A 21,301-nucleotide genomic window follows, 5' to 3' on the forward strand; every position below is an offset into this window, starting at 1 on the left:
CTACACTATCTTGAAGACACTCACCAAATAAATGACCACCAGTATGGATTCCGCCACTGCCGATCAACAGGAGATCTACTCACATACGTCACTCATCTCTGGACAAATGCTATGGAGAGGTTTGGTGAATCTCAAGTGGTTGCACTAGATATCTCCAAAGCCTTTGACCGGGTCTGGCACAAAGGCTTACTATGCAAACCACCATCATTCGGTCTGATCCAGGACCTCTGTAGTTGGATTGCCAGTTTTCTTTCTTGATGCTCATTGTGTGTGATGGTGGATGACTCCCTATCATCTCACCACTCAATTAATGCTGGGGTCCCACAAGGTTCTGCCTTTTACCAACCATCTTCCTGCTATATATCAATGACCTACTGCAATTGACCTCCAACCCAATACACAGTTTTGCAGACGACAGCACACTACAATCCTCGCTTGCATTTAATAAGCCTTACCCTACACAATTCACCTCAACCAACAGAACATCAACCGCCAACACCCTCAACTCCGATCACCAAACCATCATACAATGAGGTTCGGATAACCTCACAAATTTCAATGCCAATAAAACTCAGTTCTGTACTATTTCCCAGTATCCTTTTTGACAATACCCAAATTTCCAGACAGTTTGAGATCTCGCTTCTTGGAATCACCCTCACATCAAACCTCCCCTGGCATAAACATATCATAACCATTGTATCCTCAGTCTCAAAAAAACTGGGATTTCTCTTTCGCTCAAGACGTTACTTCACCCCCGAACAGCTATTAACATTATACAAATCACACATCCGCCCAGCTATTGAATACTTCTCCCACATATGGGGTGGGGCCCCTCCAAAAGCTCTCTCAAAATGCTTGACTCAATACGGAGGAGAGCAATTAGACTTATCAATGATCCATCCCTTAACAACTCCTCCCCCTACTTTCACACAGACGTATGGTCTCTGCAGTATATATATTCTACAAATATTTCCATGGGAAATGCTCATCTGAAATAACATCAATAATTCCTCCACCCAGTACTAAGATCATTGAAACACGTGCAGCTACTGCACAATATTCCTTCACAGTACACCTAGAAACAAATAGAACAAGTTTCTTTTCCTCTTCCTTCATCCCTGCAACTGCTGCACTGTGGAATAGTCTCCCACCTGCTGTGTTTCCCAAGGAATACAATTTAAAGTCATTCAAATCAAATGTAAACAAATTCCTCCTTTCCCAACCCACCACCCATACATGGTACTAAGCTACTATAGGTTGACCAACCAACCTCCTGTGTATGGGCTCAACATAAAAATTAAAACAAAACAAAACTAAATACTTAAGCAAAACAAAAAATAAAAATAAAATGAAATAAAAAATAAATCATCAACCTTCCTCAACCATATGTTTATATCCATAGAAGCTTCCACATAACAGTATCTGAAAAGTTTTTCTTTTTTTTTTCTTCTTTCCTTTCCTTTCCTTTCTTTATTTCTTCTCCCTTTTTTTTTTGTGTGTGTGTGTGTTATACCACTGCATCTAAATCGCAGTTATGCTGTTTCATAAATTCGAACGGTTCGCACTTTGTCATCCTTTGGTGCCAATGACCGAAGGACAGCAGTCAGTAGCGTACCTACATAATTCATTATGTAGATACTCATTCTAATGAATGGGAGAGAGGATTACATCCAAACTGAAGGTCCTGTACTTGATCCAAAACTCACTTTAAAACCCCCACAAACAACGTAATTCCTTCCTTACGCTATCACACGGCAACCTGCGATAGAGCAGGGAACGAATGCAAAAAAGCTAGAAGTATTGGATGTAAAGCTTACATACAACAAGGCTTACTTTTGCTTCTGGGACAAATTTCGAGCAATATGATAGTTTCTGAATGTAATGAAATTTGTCATAAATTATTTATCCACTATGAAAGTTGTCTACCTTTCATAGTGGATAAATGTCTACTGTTTATCTACCACAGCTTTATTTATTTTAATTCTAGTGTGTTTCTCACTTTTTTTAGAGAATACCAGTTTTTGGTGATATAGCCAAAAAATACAGTACCATTCATAACTTTCAAAATTACGTTACAATTTGTTGTCATACACGTTATTTCAATAAAATATCCACTTAAAGTTTGTTGACCACCTACGCTATTTCACGATGTTTCTACGGGAATGTTGTGTCATGTGACACAGTTCTCACCAATGATAAAAAGCCAACTTGAGCATTGTAAGGTTTAGTTATCACCCCCCTCTTTGATTTCAATTGAATCTTAATTTTTTTTATTACTGATATTTAAAATACTATAATTCAAGACAGCATGTATTAGTAAAGGATAATTATGGTGTGAAATATATCCTATAATATAAATAATGAAATCATTTATAAATATTTTAAATTAATTACTTATCATTATAGGATGAAGGAGTATTAAACAGAATAGCTAACACAGCTGAGTTTCAATCTGATCAGAGAGAGTGAGAGAGTATAACTGCGGTCCTGAAACATGTCATTCTGTGCTAGCTGTTCTTATGCTTATACTAAAACGAATTTTTTAATAATCAATTTTCAAGTAGCGTGACAATCATGGTTCAACATTGATAAAGTGAATATTATCTATTTACGCCTCGCTCTTCACCAGTCGTATGCAATGTCCTAGTAATAGCCCAGATATTATTTATAAGGGTGGGGGTTTATCATGATTTTGACTGTCGCGCATGTTTTTGTGATCTCCGTACTGACAGTCCTGCGCAGGCAAACTGCATACTTTCCTTTAATTTTACTAAGTGTATTAAATTCCCAGCTAATTAACTGTGATGTAATAACCGGTGAAAGTGAAGATGCTTTGATTGTTTTGAAACCTCAAGGCGAAGAGCTAGCACCAGGATTGACACGCTTGCCTTCCATCTCGTTCTCAACTGCAGGTCCCATAGAGGCTGTAAATGGTAAGAATAAATCTTAGTTTGGCATTGACGAACCTTCTTTTACGATATGATCATTTAGAATGAATGTAATGGTAAATATGAACGAGAAACATTTTCCCCCTTCTAAGTTAGTAAGCACGTGTTACTTATTTACGTCACTGCCTTGGATATAATTATAAGAGCCGCAAGCTGGATATTTTCTCCTCTCCTCCTAAAATTTGGTATAGTATTTTGTCACTCAGTCGGTTATTCCATCTTATTACATTCGATATATTTATATTTTGTGCCGTTATTAGAAATGATTACTAGTTACTTGCCTCACTATGCATTTTATAAAATTTGAGTATGTGTGTACGGAAGTAGAAGCGTCGAGCAGATTCTTTTCATATGCACAAATTTTCGTGTGAATGCATGCGTTGTACTAGATGAGACATTACCCCAAGAACATTCCTTTCAGAGGCAAATAATACACTCATCAAATTTAATTTTTATTTTTTCTCATGGTTTTTCTTTTTTTATATTTATTTATTTTTTATAAGCAAAGCTGGTATACTAGGAAGTCAACTGAATACTTTTATATGCAATAAAAGAGAAATTAGCCAAAACACTACACTAACTGATATACAAGAGCGTTCAAACTAGTTTTAAATTATGATTAACTGAGAGCTGGGTTAGAAATAAAATACTTGATTAAAGATTGAAGACTATAGATATCAAAGTTCTGAGAAAGATTAGGAGAATGAACAAATAGTAGTATAGTATTAAAAACGAGGATATTAGGAAAATATTTGATATTATTAGCATCCAGGAATATGTAAGCAGAGCTGATCACTTAACATAATGGGAGACGAAAGATCAAAACAAGTCTTTTGCTAGGATGGCAAGAAAAGATCCATAGGTAGACTAAGATCTAGATGGATTGATACAGTAAGAAATGTCTTAGAAGACTGAAATATATGATCTGATAATAATTGTCTTGACATATAAGATAAATTTGAAGAAGTAGAAAGTTAGTACTATATAAGGTTATGTCATTACTATCATAATATCCTGTATACAATCCTTCCTGAGGGTACACATTAGGAATTTGATTAAATGGTTCTTGTTTCCTTATTTGCGAAGGTAATAAGCCATATTCTGTAATAGATTGTAGTGCAATTGTTCATTCATCTAGTATATATTGACACTATTATATTTACTTTGTTTTCCATCAGCTAAAAAGCACATAAATTTTCCTAAGTTATAATCTGTTGATAAATTCAGAACCATGTCTGGTAACTAATGTACTTAACACCAAAATATATAGTTGCCATTGTGCAACTTATTTAATATAATTATTAACAGAGAAAATTAATAAAAGTTTTTATTAGTTTTATACATCATTTTAAAATGTTATGAATTGGGAATGACTGAAGCTTGTTAAAATGTTAATGAATAGCCAAGGAGATACACATTATGGTGATTGTATACATAGAGTAGTTGAATAACCTATAACATATTAGTACTGTCTTGCTGCAGTGCTAATACATAACAGCAATAAGAAAATAATCTCTTGACAGTTTTTCATTCTTATATAAATAGTAACATTTTCATGATTGGCTAATTTCATAATGAAACAACGAGCTCCAGTTATTTCATAATGCAGAAGCATTACTATAGGATGTGTATATTGCCTCGTTATGGAAAAACACTCACTAGATAATTTTTCTTTATCGAGGTCGCTTCTGTCAGAAGCTATACATTTTGGAGATATTAGAGCAACTTGATAGCACAACTTGATTTATAAACTATTTACATTTAGAAAATCAGTGCATTCTCAGAACATGCTAGATAAGAGGCAATGTACTTGCATGCTCTAAGTTTAGTTTTGCTATCTTATGGGATTAAAAATCGGTTACTTCTGGTGAGTGGGAACTCTACTGATTATGCTGGAGATTGACTCACTTGATATTTCTAATGTTCAGTAGAAAATGTACCATTTTTGCTATATTTATCATTTCAGATATTTGTAAGATTTTCTGCTTGATTAGGTAGTATGTTATACTTAATCATATTCTTATTTTCATTTATGTTTTATCCTAAACATTTGTCCATGAACTATCTTCATGACTAGCTACTTACATAAGAGTAGTTGACCCTGCCTAATCTCTCAGGTATGTTATACAGAATGCACATTCTATGGAAAGTCACTTTCAGACTGATTTAAATGATTTTCTTCAGATCTCATCAGAAGAATGGTTGACCTATGGACATAGTGGGGAATATTCAAGGGTTCTATTATTGGATCACTTAAACCACTAAGTGATTTAAGCTGGATTTCCATTAATGTTATAACACACATAACTCGATGAGATTCTAATCAGATTCTCGTCTTGCCTTGAAAAATTAAGAGAAACCAAATAAATTGAAGTACCTCTTTTCTTAGGTATAGATATTTACACCATTAGGACTTTCAGAGAAAATAGAATAATCTCATTGTGACATCCCTAATTTATAAATAAATGTATTACTAAATTAGCAATGCTACTTTTTGCATATTCAGTTACTTAGACAAATAAAATTTTTTATGAAAAAAGAAAAAAAAAATGGTAGTATGGAATTGCAAACTTCACATTTGAACTTGATTGTCATTTGAGATTGTGGTTCCAGTTCATATATTTGTTTCTTCAGCTAAAGAAAGGGGCGGCAGGGATTCAATCATTTTAGATTTAGTCAATGTACATTTAAATATTGTATTTTTGTGTACTTAATCTTTATACTAAAATAGTTTATTTTAGTCTTTATACTAACTGTTTATTTGTTCACTTCTTCTGCACATATGGTAGCTATCTGGAAGACTTGGGGGTTTGACTAATTTTTAAAAGTTTTAAAAGGAATATTTATACAAAGTTTTCAACTAAAAGTGAAGTAGCTAGCCAGTTTTCTGTAGAAATGGTAGTATTTTTTCTATATCCTCCTATTGATCAGAGGCTTAGCTTGGGGGGGGGGGGGGTCAGCACTTTGAACCTTGTTGAACTTTTGCAGTTAATTCTAAAATACAGTCTCGAGTACTCAGTTCCAAATATTGTAATACTACTGTGAATTTTCCTCACAATTGCTGTAAGTGTTGCTAGTTGTGAGAGGAGTTTTTCTAAATAAAAATGATTAAGAATTATCTACAGACTTTTGCCAATGTCATCAACAATTTTGCTAACAGAAAAGTAAGAAAAATAGCAATTTAGAATGTTGAAATTAAAGTTTACTTCAAAAATAAACATAGTGTTTTAATTTATTTCCCTATATGTCGTTTTGACTTTTTGTAGTGTTTTTGGTGTTATTGAGAGGGGCGGCAAACTCAGGGACCACCCCAGGCAGCTAAAGCTCTAGCTACACTGCTGCTATGGATATATTGGTTTTCATTCCACACAACATTCAAACCAATGAGAGAACAAGTGCAATAAATACACTTGTAGCCATAGTTGCTTTGCTGTACTCTGGATGACAAATTTATACACTTTCAGTATGGGATGATTACATAGAAACTGTCATTTAAAACCCCTCCTCTAATACTTGAATACTATAAACATGTTCAAACTTACAAGACAGCTGAGAATAAATTTTTCTCACCACATTGGAAATTATTAATAGATACTTATGTACTAACTTTTAACTACTGCTCATGAGGTCTTGTTTTTTAGTTAGCTTGCATGAAATCATGAAATTTTTATCATGTTTTATGTAAGTAGTTAAAGCTATTATATCTTTATTATTATAATTACAAGAATATTAAAGGTAAAAAGACTATAGTCCTTTTGCACTCCCATGATGTGTATGACCTTGACAATCACACTTGGCAGAAAGCATTTCTTTCAAGGTCAGATACCATCAATGCACAAAAGAGCCATAAATGTTAATAAGCTAAACTCAAAATATTAATTTAATTTGTAAATAGTCTCTCAGTTATGCTGGAAGCACTGAATACTTTTTGAAATCGTTTATAATTGAAACTTGAGTAAATGGCAAACACATGGAATTATATAATTTAATGTAATAACTAATAAGTGACATTCAGCTGTTTGACTAGAAACAACAGAAGATTGTTGAAATAACCAAAATATGTAGGACATGCATGGTGAAGGACAATGAAATCTCTCTCATATTTTTTCTTTTGGTATGCAAAACATAATTAGCTACACCATTAGAACAGTGTTTTGCTTGATAATCTCACTCATAAAAGTTTTGATAAACCTATATCATGTATCTTGGGTGTACTAAGAGGTACCCTGAGTAATCGAGAAACTGTTCTAGAGATGAATATAGTTCTATATCCAGATGTTTGCGGATGATGCAAAACTGGGGAGAGCAATGCACAATCAGGCTGATGTTAATGCCTTACAAAAGGACTTGAATAGATTGCATGAATGGGCAGTTAAGTGGAACTGTCAGTTCAATGTTGCCAAGTGTAAGGTTTTGAGATTTGGTAAGCAACAATGGGATGCAAAGTATACACTTGGTGGGGAAACTTTAACAGAAGTAGAGAAGATGAGAGATCTAGGAGTGATGGTGGACAAGGATGTGAAATTTAGGGGCCACATTGCACAAGTTGTGAAGACATCACATCGAATAATGGCAATGATGCAGAGAACCCTGACATGCAGAAATAGAGAGGTTATGATTCCATTGTATAAGGCCTTGATCAGGCCTCATATGGATTATTGCGCACAGATTTGGTCACCAGGTTTTCATGGTGACGAGGATATGTTGGAAAGGGTACAGAGAAGATTCACAAAGGTATTCAGTGGTCTTTGGAATGTGGAGTATGAGGACAGATTGAGAGAATGTAAGTTGCAGAGCCTTGTGAATAGGAGGAAGAGGGGGAATATGATCGAGACATATAAGCTGGTCAGGGGTTGTTATCAGGTAGACATGGAAGAGATTTTTCATAGAATGGGAGAGGGGAGTAGAACAAGAGGCCATTGCTGGAAACTGTATAAGGAGGGTGTGAGCACAGGAGTGAGAAGCAGGTTCTTTGCATGGAGGGTGGTTGATGAGTGGAATGCATTGCCTGAGTGTGTTGTGGATATGGACACATTGAATCAGTTTAAGACATGGTTGGATGAGCATTGTATGCAATAGTGAGTACCTCCCATGATGAGTCTGACTCTATGGAGGTTAAATGTTGATAATAATACTAATAATGAAACATGATCTCATTCAAGGTACATCATGCCTCCCTAAATATCAAGGTGGTTGTCTCATGCAAGGCTGTGAAAATAATTGACCTGATGACAGACATCACAAGTACTTCTGCCACAGTGGGATTTGAATCTTTATCCTGTTGTAAAATGGTGATACTATCCACTTAGCCATTCTAGCTGTGAAATACCATACTGCTCAGAGTAGTTTGTCCATTGGAATGTTATGAGTTCTCCATAAAAGCTTCTTTTTATTCAGAAGACTTTTATAAAAAGCTGCAAGGCTCTATTTAACTATTAGATCAATGTGTTTTTTTTTAATCCAAGTCACACGGACACATTTTTTGGCTTTTTCTTGAAGCTCCAGGTATCTTCAAAGAGTATCTGGTTATGTAGTCATTATTCAGATAGTATCTAGTTATCATGTTTTTTGTTTTGTTAGTGCCATGCACTTATTTTAAAAAAAATTATGCTTGTTAGATTTTATGAATGTTTACTTGTAGTAAGGCTTGAAGGTACATCTGTTATTCTGTTAAGCAAAGGAGTGAGAAGCAGGTTCTTTGCATGGAGGGTGGTTGGTGAGTGGAATGCATTGCCTGAGTGCACTTAATCCTCTACACACAAGCTCTAATAAGCTTCAGACAACAGAATTTCTTAAATGCTTATAAACCACAAACTGTCTTAGCCAGAACAATATATTATCCACAAAATCTTTTCATTTGTTGCCAGCCTAGTTGATTGATTAAATAGTATCTCTATTCCAACCAATGTGCTGTGGATTTGAATCTCACTGGGCATTTGTGAATGGTTTTAGGTGGTAGATGAATTTTATTACCTGTTGTGAGACTGCCATTTTGTTTATTGGAGGCCAGAATCGGTTAGAAAATGTTCCATGTTTAGTCTCTGGAATAGGGACTAAAAGTTTTTTTTCATAGGCATAGAAATAAAATTATACTTGAGAAAAGGATGAAAACAATTTCTTGCCAAGTGTTAATAAGTACTTCAATAAAAGCTTATCATCACAACTAGATTACTTGTATAGAAAGCAGTGACTTCACATCACACTGCTTTGGTATCCTGATTATCTAACTTATAGTCCCCACAGTGCACTATATATGCTGGTAGGATGCACATTAAAAAAAAAATGCAGCCATGCTCCGTATGTGTGCATATTATTATTATTATTATTAAGTTTTTTATAGATATGTTTAAAAATTGTATTCAATGTTTTAAATAAAACTTTCAAGTAGTAATTTTGATAAGCTTTTATGAACAATTGGTTAATAAGCCAACTTAAATCCAAATAATTGTGTAAGTTTGTTGCCTTTGTGAGAGGTTATTGTTCTCAATATTCCTAATTGTTAATTAGAATAATTATTTTTAATTATTGACTAATAATTTATTATAGTGAAGTGCAATGTTGTTCTGACATATGTCAGTTCACAGTTGATTTCTACTTAATGATCATTTTTGTTTGGGTGGTATTCTGTTTCTAACTTTATTGCAACACCTTATCTATTCAGTTTACACTAATTAATATTACTTGTAGATTTTTTATAATGTAATGGTTCTTGAAATAAGATCAGTGGTGTCAATAAATAGTTTCTTCTCCGATTAAAAGAAATAATGATGTCTTCACTATAATATCTGTTGAGACTAAGCTATTTGGAGTTATGGGTGAAGCAGTTAAGGATCTGAGATCAGTTTATTTATGCCTGTTAGTTGTGAGTGTTTTTCTGTCCATTTTTTTTTTTTTTTTTTTGTTGTTGTATGTGATGAAAAACATGGAGCTGAAGAGTTATACATTATTAGTCTGTGATTCTCCAGAGTTCAAGATTTTTCATTGCAATAAGATCTGATAAGGAATTATCAGCACAAATCCTCCACTTTGTTAGGTATATTAGACACCTCCATACCCAAGAAATAATTATAGAAAATACTACAAAAAAAAAATAAAAGATTTTTACATCAAATTTTGTCTATTCTTTTGAGGAAGATATGAGAACATCAGTGGTCTGAACCTGATTTAACCATTAGGCAATAGTAATAAAAGTCATATGTCAAGCATGTGATGTAATACTCTCCCCATGAAATGCACACACTAAGGTAAGGTAATGTTTCTTTGTTTTTGTGACAAGTTCTGCTTACGTGAAGTAATTTCATCAGAAGAAAAGTTGCATAGTGCAGTGACAGGATGTACATTGTCACTTTCAGATATTTTGTGTTTGAATCTAGTTTATCCTCCTGACATTCTTTTGAACTAGCAAAATAACAAAAGGATCTTGAGCATGCTGTAAATGCTAATTTACAAATTTTTATCAATGGTGCTAACTTTGAAAATATTTTTGTGTTACAAAAATATTTTCCAATATTTCATGAACCAAGTTTGGAGTTAAATTAGGATCTGCCCAGTAGCTTGGCCTAGTGGTTCATTAGGCATTATTAGTTCAAGATCTTTTTGCCTTAAATTGGTTATTTCTGTCATTCACTTGGTGGCTTGTTTTATTAAACAATGTGGTGAATCAGACTGAAAAATTAAATAGGACAAGAAGGGATGCAAAGTTATTAAAATCAAGGAGCCTGATAAGAAAGGGGGGAACTTATTGTGTTTGGAAAATTCCAAACTTTTGGGAACTACATAAACTAAAATTTTTATTTTATCCCCCCCCCCCCTCCCTATCATTGGTCACATACTGAAGTTATCTTCATACACAATTTAATTCCATGGTAAGAGAAACATTTTCTTCAGTCAATCATTTGCTTGCTTAGCATTGTGTAAGTCTATGTGTTATGCACACTGTAATCTCTGAATCACCTTCCGAATGGCTTTCAAATAATCAAGGCCTCATTTAATTTGGTTTTTGCACAGGTTAGTGTTTCAGCTGTTTTCTAGAACAGAACTTTTGGTTAATTATAGCTTCATTTAACTGTGTGAATGGATAATTAAGAGATCACTAAAATTTGAGAGAAATGGTTATTTGTAGTAATTTTACCAATAAAAAGGATGTAGCAGATCAGTTATTCTTCATTTATACCTCCTAATATTTTTCTTATGCATGTAAATGACATGATATGGAACTTTTTTGTGTGCATTGTATAACAGTGACTTGCTGATAATTTTTTTGTTTATTGACTTATATGTGAAGAAAAGATTGGCATGATATTGATTTTTTTTTTTTTTTTTTAATAAGACGTAGTACATGCCATGCCATCTAATGTTTTATTATTGTATGATAGTTACTTTTTCAAAACCTCTTAGAACATTAATGATTGTACAATTCAAGACAAAAGTCCTGCTGAATTTTATAAAGCATTTGGAGATTAGATGTGATATTGTTTGTATTCCATATATTGATTCATGTTTGTGTGAATAAATAGTATTTTAATTCAGATATCTATTTAAAATGAGGAATAAATTTCAACTAAAATATTTCATTCACAAAATTTTCTGTATTTCTAATGCATGTAATTATCTTGATGGACCTGTTTCATTCACGATTTCTCCATGAGTGCAGGTCACAAAAATGCTTCCAGTGGTCTCGATCTTGAGCATCTTTTCCATGTTATTATGCCCATAGATTTCACTAATGGATCTTCCCATCTAATAGGTGGGATTCCTGGTTTTCTCTTTATTCTCGGTTGCCAATTAAGTATTCTGTCCATCTGTTATACCTTAGTCTTGCTATGTGGCCTGCCCATCTCATCTTGTTTTTGTTAGTTCAGTTACGACATCGACATTTTTTATACCAGATCTCTATCTTAGTTCTGTATTTCTGACATGTTCTGTATTTGCTGATGTTACAAATCCTACGTTCTATTTCACTCTGAGTTATCCTGAGGGTCTTTTCTTCTTGTCTTGTTGTGTTTCATGTTTCTGATCCATATGTAAGTGATGGAAGAATGTCACTATTAAATAATTTTGCCTTTGTAGACATGTCGATATTGGGATCAGTAAATGTCTTTTAGTCTGAATGATAGCCATGCAGCTTTCTTCAGACAAATTGTTATTCAGTTTTATTGTTTGCTTAAGTAACTGTAAGAGTTAACCATGGGGATGTTATTGATAAGTTGCTGTCACTTGTGTAAATGTTTTAAATCCATTTTGTTTTTTCTAGATTCATTTCTAAGCCAATCTCACTGATGCTTGTGTATATTTTTTTGCCCATTTCTTCTAGGTCTTTTGGAGTTTGAGATATTAGTACCAGATCATCGGCAAACATAAGGATTTGTTATTTATCACAATCTATATTTATTCCTCCGTTTAGGTCTATTTTTCTCAGAATATATTCTGAAGTGCTGGTAAATAGGTTTTGGGAGATCACATCGCCATGGCAGCCCCCCCCCTCTCTTTATATTTATATGTTGATCAAATAGGATTATTATTATGCCATGTAATAGATATATTATGTATATCCTTAATAAAATCTTGGTTTGATAGGAGGAAAAGAAATGTGACAAGACATATGTTGGAGTTTAATGCAGAGATATTATTCAGAATGGAACAATAATAAGAGGCCGTTCTTTTTTAGTTGTATAATAGAGTGGTAAACAAAATTTTTGTGCTTGCTGAGTGGAGTTCATTGTCAAAGCATATTATTATTATTATCCCAAGATCCCAATGGAGTCAAAGACTCATTGTAGGAGGTCGCTTTGTCATATACACAGCTCATCGTACTGTGCCTTTTAACTATCAAATTCTCTGCAGACACACAACTCCACATGCAAAAAAAAAAATATGCTTCTTATTCCATTGCTCACACCCTCTTCATATAGCTTTCAGGGGTGACCACTTATTCTCCTCCCATCTCTTGCCATTTTATGAAAAACCTCTTGAATATTAATTCTATAAAATCCCCTTACCAACTTGTACATCTGTATCATATTACTCCTTTTCCTCCTATCCTTGCATCTTTTCAACATTTCCTCATACTCAACATTCTAGAGACCAGAAACTACTTTAGTCAATCACCTCTTGACCCTTTCCAATATCTCTTCATCCTTTTGAAAACCATATGAATAAATCTTGGCACAGTAGTCCATATGTGGCCTAATCAAGGCCTTATACAATGGAACCAAAATTTCCTTACTTCTACAAGTCAATGTCTTTTGCATCATTGCCAGAATTTGTTATTGTTTTACAGTATGTCCTCTGAATTTAGATCCTTATCTAGCATCACCTCAAGATCTCTTATTTCCTCCACCTTCAACAGTATATCTCCACAAAGCATAACCTCTACATCCAATCTTTTTTTTTTTTCCTTTCTAAATTTTAAAACTTTATATTTCACAACATTGAACTATCATCATCACTCCTGTGCCCATTCACTCAGTCTATTCAAGTTTTCTTTTAAGGATACATCTACTCTACTCCTTAGTTTTTTCCACATTTGCATCATCTGCAAACAATTGAATATCCTCATTCAAATCTTCCCCAATATCATTAACATACAGGTTAAACAGTGGCTCTAAAACAGACCCCTGAGGCACACCACTAGTGACTTCTCTTTCAGGATATTGCTCCTCCATACATAACTTGCTGATATCTATCTGATAGCCAATCTCCAATTCAATGCACTAATCTAATATCCAACCCCATCCACTTCATTTTGACTATCAACTTGTCATGTGGTAATTTATCAAATTTCTGCAAAGTCTAAGTATATTACTGTGTATCCATCACCCTTGTCCCAAGCAGCTGTCACCTTATTGTAATAAGTAGATTACTAAAACATGATCCCCCTTTTAGCAAATCCGTGCTGTCCATCAAGATAATGCCATTGTTTCTGGATACTGGTTCTCACTAACTTCTCCAACACTTTCTTAACCATAACACTTGGCACACAGATTGACCTATAATTTGATTCTTAAGTTCTGTTACTTCCTTTATGAAGTGGTACAATCTTTGCCTTCCACACGCAATGTAAGACTCATATTAAACAAATATATGCCAATGCAGATGTCATCTCCTTGGCAAATCCCTCAAAATGAAATATCACCCTCAAGGTGATATTTCATAAAGTCCCACAGCCTTATTAACATCTCTCTCTGCAAATACTCCTCTGGCATCCTATCTTGCACTCCACGGATTATCGAGTCTCCATACATCACAGCTCTTTCTGCTCTGTTCCTTGATTTCTCCTGTATTCCTCTCTCTCTCTCTCTCTCCTCTAACTCTTGTACTCTGTGTTCCCTTACATACCTGCTGTCCTGGCATCACTCTATCCTTGTTTCATCACTCCCTCGCATTCTTTTCATTTTCTCTCTCTGTCTGTTTGGGATACATTGATGGGAGGCTGCATGCTCAATTGGAGGAGCTGTACTGAAGGAAGTAGGGGAGACGAGATCTCGGGGGGGGGGGGGGTGATGATTGATAGAAAACTTAAATTCAGGGAGCATATGGGAAAGATGGTGAAGGTAACCCAGAGGATTGCTGCAATACTGAGGACGCTGACCTGCAGAGATAAAAGAGTGATCATTCTGTTGTATAAGTCTCTGATCAGACCATACTTAGACTATTGTTCTCAAATTTGGTCCCCAGGATTTGAAGGAGATAAATTAACTGTGGAAAGGGTACAGAGGCAGATAACAAAAATGGTTTCAGGACTGTACAATGTTAGTTATGAGGATCAGCTGAGGGAATGTGGACTGCAGAGTTTGGTGGATAGGAGGAGGAGAGGTGATATGATTGAGACTTTTAAACTGTTGAGAGGCAGTTACAGGGTTGACACTTGGGAAGTTCTTTCACTTGGTAATAACTTCACTTGGTTCTTTCACATAACAAGGGGCCATCTCTGGAAGTTACAAAAGGAAGCTGTGAGCTTGAGGGCGAGGAGTGGTTTCTTTGCATGGAGGATGGTTGAACCGTGGAATGCATTACCTGATAATGGTGAGAGCAAAAATGGTCAAGGAGTGGTATGATAGACTTTGTGTTTCCTAGGGAGGTCCTCCCACGATGAGTCTCTTGACTCCATGGAGGTCTGAATAATAATATCTAGTTTACTCAGTTCTACATATACCTCTTGTTCACTCGGTCAGTCTCTCTCTGCTGTTCATCCATTTCTCTCAAACTCTCCATGATGTCACATTCACAAGAATAAAAGATCTGTATGAACTGCTCATTGATTAGCTCAAATATATCCTCCACAGGTATAATTATCCTTATACCATTTTCTCCGATCAATGTCATCCTATCATAATCATCTTTTTTTTTTTTTGGCTACATATTGAAAGAACACCCCTAGGTTTTTTTTAGGTTTCATTAAGTGCTGCTCATGCTGCATGTTTGCTACCCTTAGCAACCGAGTCACCCTCCTTGCCTGTTTTTTGTAGCTCTTCATGGAACTAATTATTACCACTCATCTTATGTGACCTCCATAATGCCTTCTTTCTCTGTATTGCATGCTTAATCTCTTCATTCATCCATTTCGCATCTACTTGGAATGTATTTAGATGTTGCTTCTGCTAAATAGTTCTTGAATAGCACCCAAGCAGCATTGATCTTCTTTCCACACAACTCCTCATTTCATACTACCGCTGCAGGCTGTCCCTTGAGCTTCTCATAATCACCAGCTTTGTAGTTCCACATATATCCTTTCCTCACACTGTCTGAGGTAGTTGTCTGTCAAAAACTCAATTCATTTTTTTAGTTCTGGTTACTATTTCATCATCGCAGTCCACAGTATATTGCCATAATAAAATTATCCTTTTCATACAGGACTGGATAGATGAAAATGGGGGACAACATGGTTTTGTGAAGGGTAGATCATGCCTCAGTAACTTGCTCACCTTTTATAACACAGTGATGGCTGAACTGGATAAGGGTAATTGGTTTACAGTGATTCTACTGGACCTTGCCAAAGCCTTTGACAGGATACCACATGTTACTCTAATCAGTAAACTGAAGCAGATGGGGATGGATATAGGGTTGGTGAGATGGATAAGAGGGTGGTTGATGGAGAGATACCAGAGAGTGGTTTATTCAGGAGCGTAGTCCAAAAGACAGCTTGTCACTAGTGGTGTGCCGCAGGGTTCTGTTCTTGGACCACTACTTTTCAATTCGTTCATTAACGATATAGGAAAGGATCTGAGAGGAAGTGTTCACTTGTTTGCTGATGATGCAAAGTTGGGCAGAGCAATTGTGAGTGCACAGGATGTCAAAATTTTGCAGGATGATTTGGATAGTTTGGAGGACTGTGCTAGGGAAAATGGATGTCAATTTAATGTGGCAAAGTGTAAAGTTATGCATTTTGGAGTGAAAAGATTAGCAGCAGTATATCACATTGGTAGAACCGTACTCCAGGAGATTGATGAGGCCAGGGATTTGGGAGTGTTAGTGGATAGGGAGGTGAAGTTTAGGGAGCACATTGCAAAAGTGGCCAAAACAGCTCATCATATCACTTGGTTGCTGAAAAATACTTTAACATGCAGAGACAAACAAGTCATTGTTCCTCTATATCGAGCCTTGATAAGACCCCATCTAGACTACTGTGCCCAGATATGGGCACCAGGGTTTCTTTTTGATGGGGAGGAGGTGGAGAGGATCCAGAGACGAGTGACCAAGATGATAGCAGGTCTGTGGAATGAACCTTATGAGAACAGGTTGAAGATTTGTGGGTTGCAAAAATTGGTTGATAGGTGCAAAAGGGGTGATATGATTGAGACATTCAAATTGCTGAAGGGTTTCTATAAGATTAATCCAGAAGATATTTTTGAGAATAGGGGCCATACATGGAAGCTGGGCAAGAGTGTGGTTAGCAGGGGGTGTTAGAACTAGGTTTTTTACTTGGAGAGTGGTGAATGAGTGGAATAAGCTGCCAGAGTTTGTTGTGGGTGCTATGACCGTGAATGAGTTCAAGGCGAGGTATGATAGATACTGTGTGAATGTCAAATAGTTACTCTTGACATGATGTTAGGGCCTCCCTCGGTGAGTCTGCCGACTCCTTGGAGTTGCCCGAGATGATGATAATAATAATATTTGCTTATACATTTCATGGTCACTACCTTCCACATTACCAGGTCTGTAAACATCAGACTAAGTATTCACCTCCATCTCACGCCGTATTGCCTCAAAGCCACTACCACTATTTCCTCCTTGTATTTGTACTTTGTATGGATATAACTACTTTTCTATCATCAATAACACTCTGCCTCCCTTTTTACCCTTTCTGTCTTTACAAAAATCATCATACTCTTCCATCTGTATTCTCAGGATGTCATCCTCATACAACCATATCTCACTTATTCCAACCATTTTGGGGGGAATGAGCTCAATCAATGTAATCATTTAACTTACTTTGTTTCTGATACCTCTAGTATTCATATACAAACATAACAGCTCATTTCTGGATCTATAACAAGTTTGAGTAATACCACTTATTAGATGTAACTTCTCCATTCCTTCCTCGAGCCATTTCTTTTTCTTCTTACTCACTGCAGCACCTTCTTCGAATACAACTGTTCCCTTTGCATCCCAGACAATTCCATTCCTTTCTTGTCTACACACGTTCACTTCCTCTTTGAGCATCAATCTTTCTTATGCTATGTTTCCCTGTCTCCCTTTAGTCTTGTTTCCTTATCTGTCTAATAAGTTTGTCCTTTCATTCTATACACTTATGCTACCCACTTATCCATAAGTACTACTTCAATCTCTTCTCCTTTACTCTCTTGCTCTTTCACATTGCTTCTTACTTGCTCAGATTCATTATCTGCACTCATTACTCTCCCTTCCAGCAGCAGTCTATCCAAATGGCTCACACCAAAACCATTCAAATGCAGTACATCACTCTTATAGTTGTTTGTCCTTCAAATTCATTCTCCATTCACAGACTGTATTCTTTCACACATTTCTGCTAACAGTTCATTCATAATCCTTGCTCTCTCTTTCTGCTTCATTTCATCACTGTCATCTTTCATTTTTCTCGACAACCTTCTGATATCCAGTCTTACATTCTATTTATTCCCACTCAAGTCATTTGTTCTTACTACTACTACTACCACCATCACCACCAACTCTTTTGCTCACTTACCCTTCGTATCCAATGCCTCAATCACCCTACATTTTACCTCAGAAAACAAATCTTGTGCGTGAGTAAGATGCAATGCAACAGGCAGGTATAGTTAGGTGAACCTCTCTTGTGATGAATATTGTAACTCCATAGAGGATATAGTATAATAATAATGAATGTGATAATTAATAATAATATTGCAGATTTAGTAGAGATAATAAGCTTATGTTTGTATTCCTTACCGTTTTTAAACATTCATAATGTGAAAGTGGTTAGCATTTGAAAGCACCAGTTTTCATCTGATCACTGAAATTAAGTAACCAGATTCCTGCCACTACTTTGGAATGTGATTATCTAGGATATTAGTGCCTCCTTTTTTTTTTTTTTTTAAATTTAAAAGATCTGAGTTCAAATACCATTTTGATACAAAGAGCGTTTATCAACTGAAGTCAAGTTAGCTGGTCTCATACAGAAATGGCAGCATTTTTCCCTTCCAGAAACTTTTTTTTTCATCCTACAAGATGGCAAAAAAAAAAAAAAGCCAAAAAATAAATGAATATGTACATGCCAGAAAATTATTAACAAATGTAGCAGACTATACATGGAAGTGCCTGCCTTACTATAACATTAGTTACAGTTCTATGAAGGGACATGATTTTAAGTCCTAACACATTAAGGGGAAGATGTGAAAATTAGCATGATTTCTAAGGACTTGCTTAGAAGCAAGATGTATAGCAACTTTTGGAGAGAAGTTAATGGCATAGTTGAAGTCAATTAAAAAAAAAAATCAGAATATGAAAGAAAGATGAAAAAAGTTAGGAAACAATGAATGAATGGATAGCACAAAGTTTTGGGAGGATTATCATGATTTAGGACTGAAAGAATTGTCATTTAATATTTTGCTTTTCTTTGGTATAACTAAAATGTAGTTAATTATCCCTAGATGTCTTCCATTAACCCAGAAAATTAATGATAATTGGTATTTCAGTATCTACCCCAGATTTTGTTTGAATGCATTTCCTTAAAAATGGTTGATGCCCTCTAGATTTAGTCACTTTCTTCTTCTCTCTCTCTCTCACATATATACATACACTGATTCACTCCAGTCATTTTCATAGTGCTGTTCTGGTTCAAAGTCATTTCTTCACTATCATTTCTCCACTTTCCCTTAAGTCTGTAAATATATGAGCAATTTCTGGTTAAACCAGCTTCTCATTTACCCGTTCTTTGGAGTGAACCTCTTCATTTTTTTTTTCAAGGACTCCAATTATTCAAAAAAAAAAAAAAAACATTAACAAATTCCTTCTTAACTATTTGCCAACATCTGCATATTATGATATAGATTTTGCAATTTACTTGGGCATATGGCCAAAATAAAAAAATAAAAAAAAAACTATTTAGTCAGTTATTGATCTTTTAACTTATTCTATCAGTAATCTGTTATTGATAGGATCTGTTTAGTCATTTCTTTCCTGTTGCTTGAAATGTGGAGTTACTGAAGGGTCAAAGCTGATAAATGGGAAGAGAACTCCATATAGCTCTTTAAAAAAAAAAAAAAAAAAAAAAACAATGCAAAATTGACTAGGAGTGTTGATTCAGAGTGTGTGTGTGTTTGTGTGTGTGTGTGTGTATGTATGTATATGTGTGTGTCCAGTTATTAGGTGCTCAGTGAATGAGGATGAAACTTAGTCAATCAAACTGTATTCTGTATTGGCTGAAACTACAAATAAAAATGATGGTGCAATGTGATGAAATGTTATACTATGTGGAATGTTAACTGGTTAAACAAGTTCCCCATTGTTTTTGTTACAGAATCAGGATGAGCACTGAAAGTTAGCTACTGAGTAAATACAATTCTCAATAGCATTGAAGACCAGTACAAACCATTAGTATAAGAAGTTTCACTAGAAAAAAAGGAACTGGCCAAAGAATGAGAAGTACATTGTTAACATTACTGAAATGAAAAAGATAGACAAGTAATAATAACTGAAATGCTATATTTTAACAACAGTGATAGAAAGGAGTAGCTGTATTTATTTATTTAGCTGCTAATATTTTGCAGCATTTCAAGCTTTCTTTCATCTTAAATAGCAAACAATTTATCATGCTATCCAAGCACTGACAATCAGTTATTAGTAGGAATAATTCAGAATTGTAATGAACAAATGAAAAAAGAAAAGTACTAACTTTTTATTTTGGCACCTTTGGATAGGTTTACACATTAAGTAGAATTTGTCTTCAACTGGCTCACTCCCAGATTTTTGGTAAATTAATACAGATATTCATTGTTTAGGGAGTGTATCATTGATGTCTACTGACCCCAAAACAACAGTGTTTGACTTGTATTGACTTCTACATACCACTTTAGTTTTCTTCCATCTCCTGGTATTGTGTGATAAAGTACCAGTTCTTGCCATAAGAATGCAGTGAATGTATTTTTTATACATGGATGTTAATGCATTTCCTATCAGTCCGTAGTAAGACAAGTCCCAAGCACAAAGCACTTCATACACTTCTGGATATGGTAGAGAGAATGAAATTTGTCCTTAGGTGAATGGATGAGGTTCGATATGTTTTCTGAAAAGATAGCTAGTGTGCTATAATAGATATAATCTTCACACTACATTAAAAAAAGAGATGTTGTGTAGAGTGGAGTGCTCTCCTCTAATGAGTCATTGGAGGTATCATGTAATGATAGTAATAAACTAGCAATCCTCATCTGTTTACCTGAGGGCAAACTCCATCTTCTATAACTTCCATTGGCATATGAAGTCTTTTGTGCTTATGACTTGACTTACCATGGACAGACAGGAAGATATGTTAACATATGCTTCGGAGAATATGAGAAATATTTGCTACCTTATTATTGCAGGTCAGAACTGGCAGATATCCCATCATGCAGGAGTAAATGGATGAAAACTAAAATACTAGAGTTAAATTTGGAGAGTGATCTTCAAGTCAGCACAGCTATGGAGCACTTCCAAATTTGGACTAGTATGGCTGCATTGTCTCCTAAATTTTTGGAAATAATCCTAAAATGACTAACTCTAATATTGGATGAACTTCTTTTTAATCCAATGTTACATAGCACCACAATAGAATGTTAATTCAAAATTGTGATGATGGACATGAGAATTGTTCCAACTAATTTGAATTGGATGCTTTTTTTTTTTTTTTTTTTTGTTTTACTCTCAAGATGCTGGTTGAAAAT

General features: G+C 35.0%; 1 protein-coding gene across 2 annotated transcripts in view; it reads left to right on the plus strand.

Annotated features, from left to right (window-relative positions):
* The first annotated feature begins 2,473 nt into the window (after nucleotides 1-2,473).
* Nucleotides 2,474-21,301, plus strand: part of LOC150106639 (stromal interaction molecule homolog) — a 341,067-nt gene continuing 322,239 nt past the window's right edge. For both annotated transcript variants that reach the window (XM_090392591.1, XM_090392592.1), the window contains exon 1: nucleotides 2,474-2,933. In XM_090392591.1, the coding sequence (XP_090248717.1) occupies nucleotides 2,687-2,933 (247 nt within the window). In that variant the 5' untranslated portion in view covers nucleotides 2,474-2,686. The remainder of the gene's footprint in view (nucleotides 2,934-21,301) is intronic.

Source organism: Typopeltis vanoorti, chromosome 5 (genome assembly GCF_054136105.1).
Source record: "Typopeltis vanoorti isolate ZY-2024b chromosome 5, IOZ_Tvanoo_1.0, whole genome shotgun sequence".
Classification (NCBI taxonomy): Eukaryota; Metazoa; Arthropoda; class Arachnida; order Uropygi; family Thelyphonidae; genus Typopeltis; species Typopeltis vanoorti.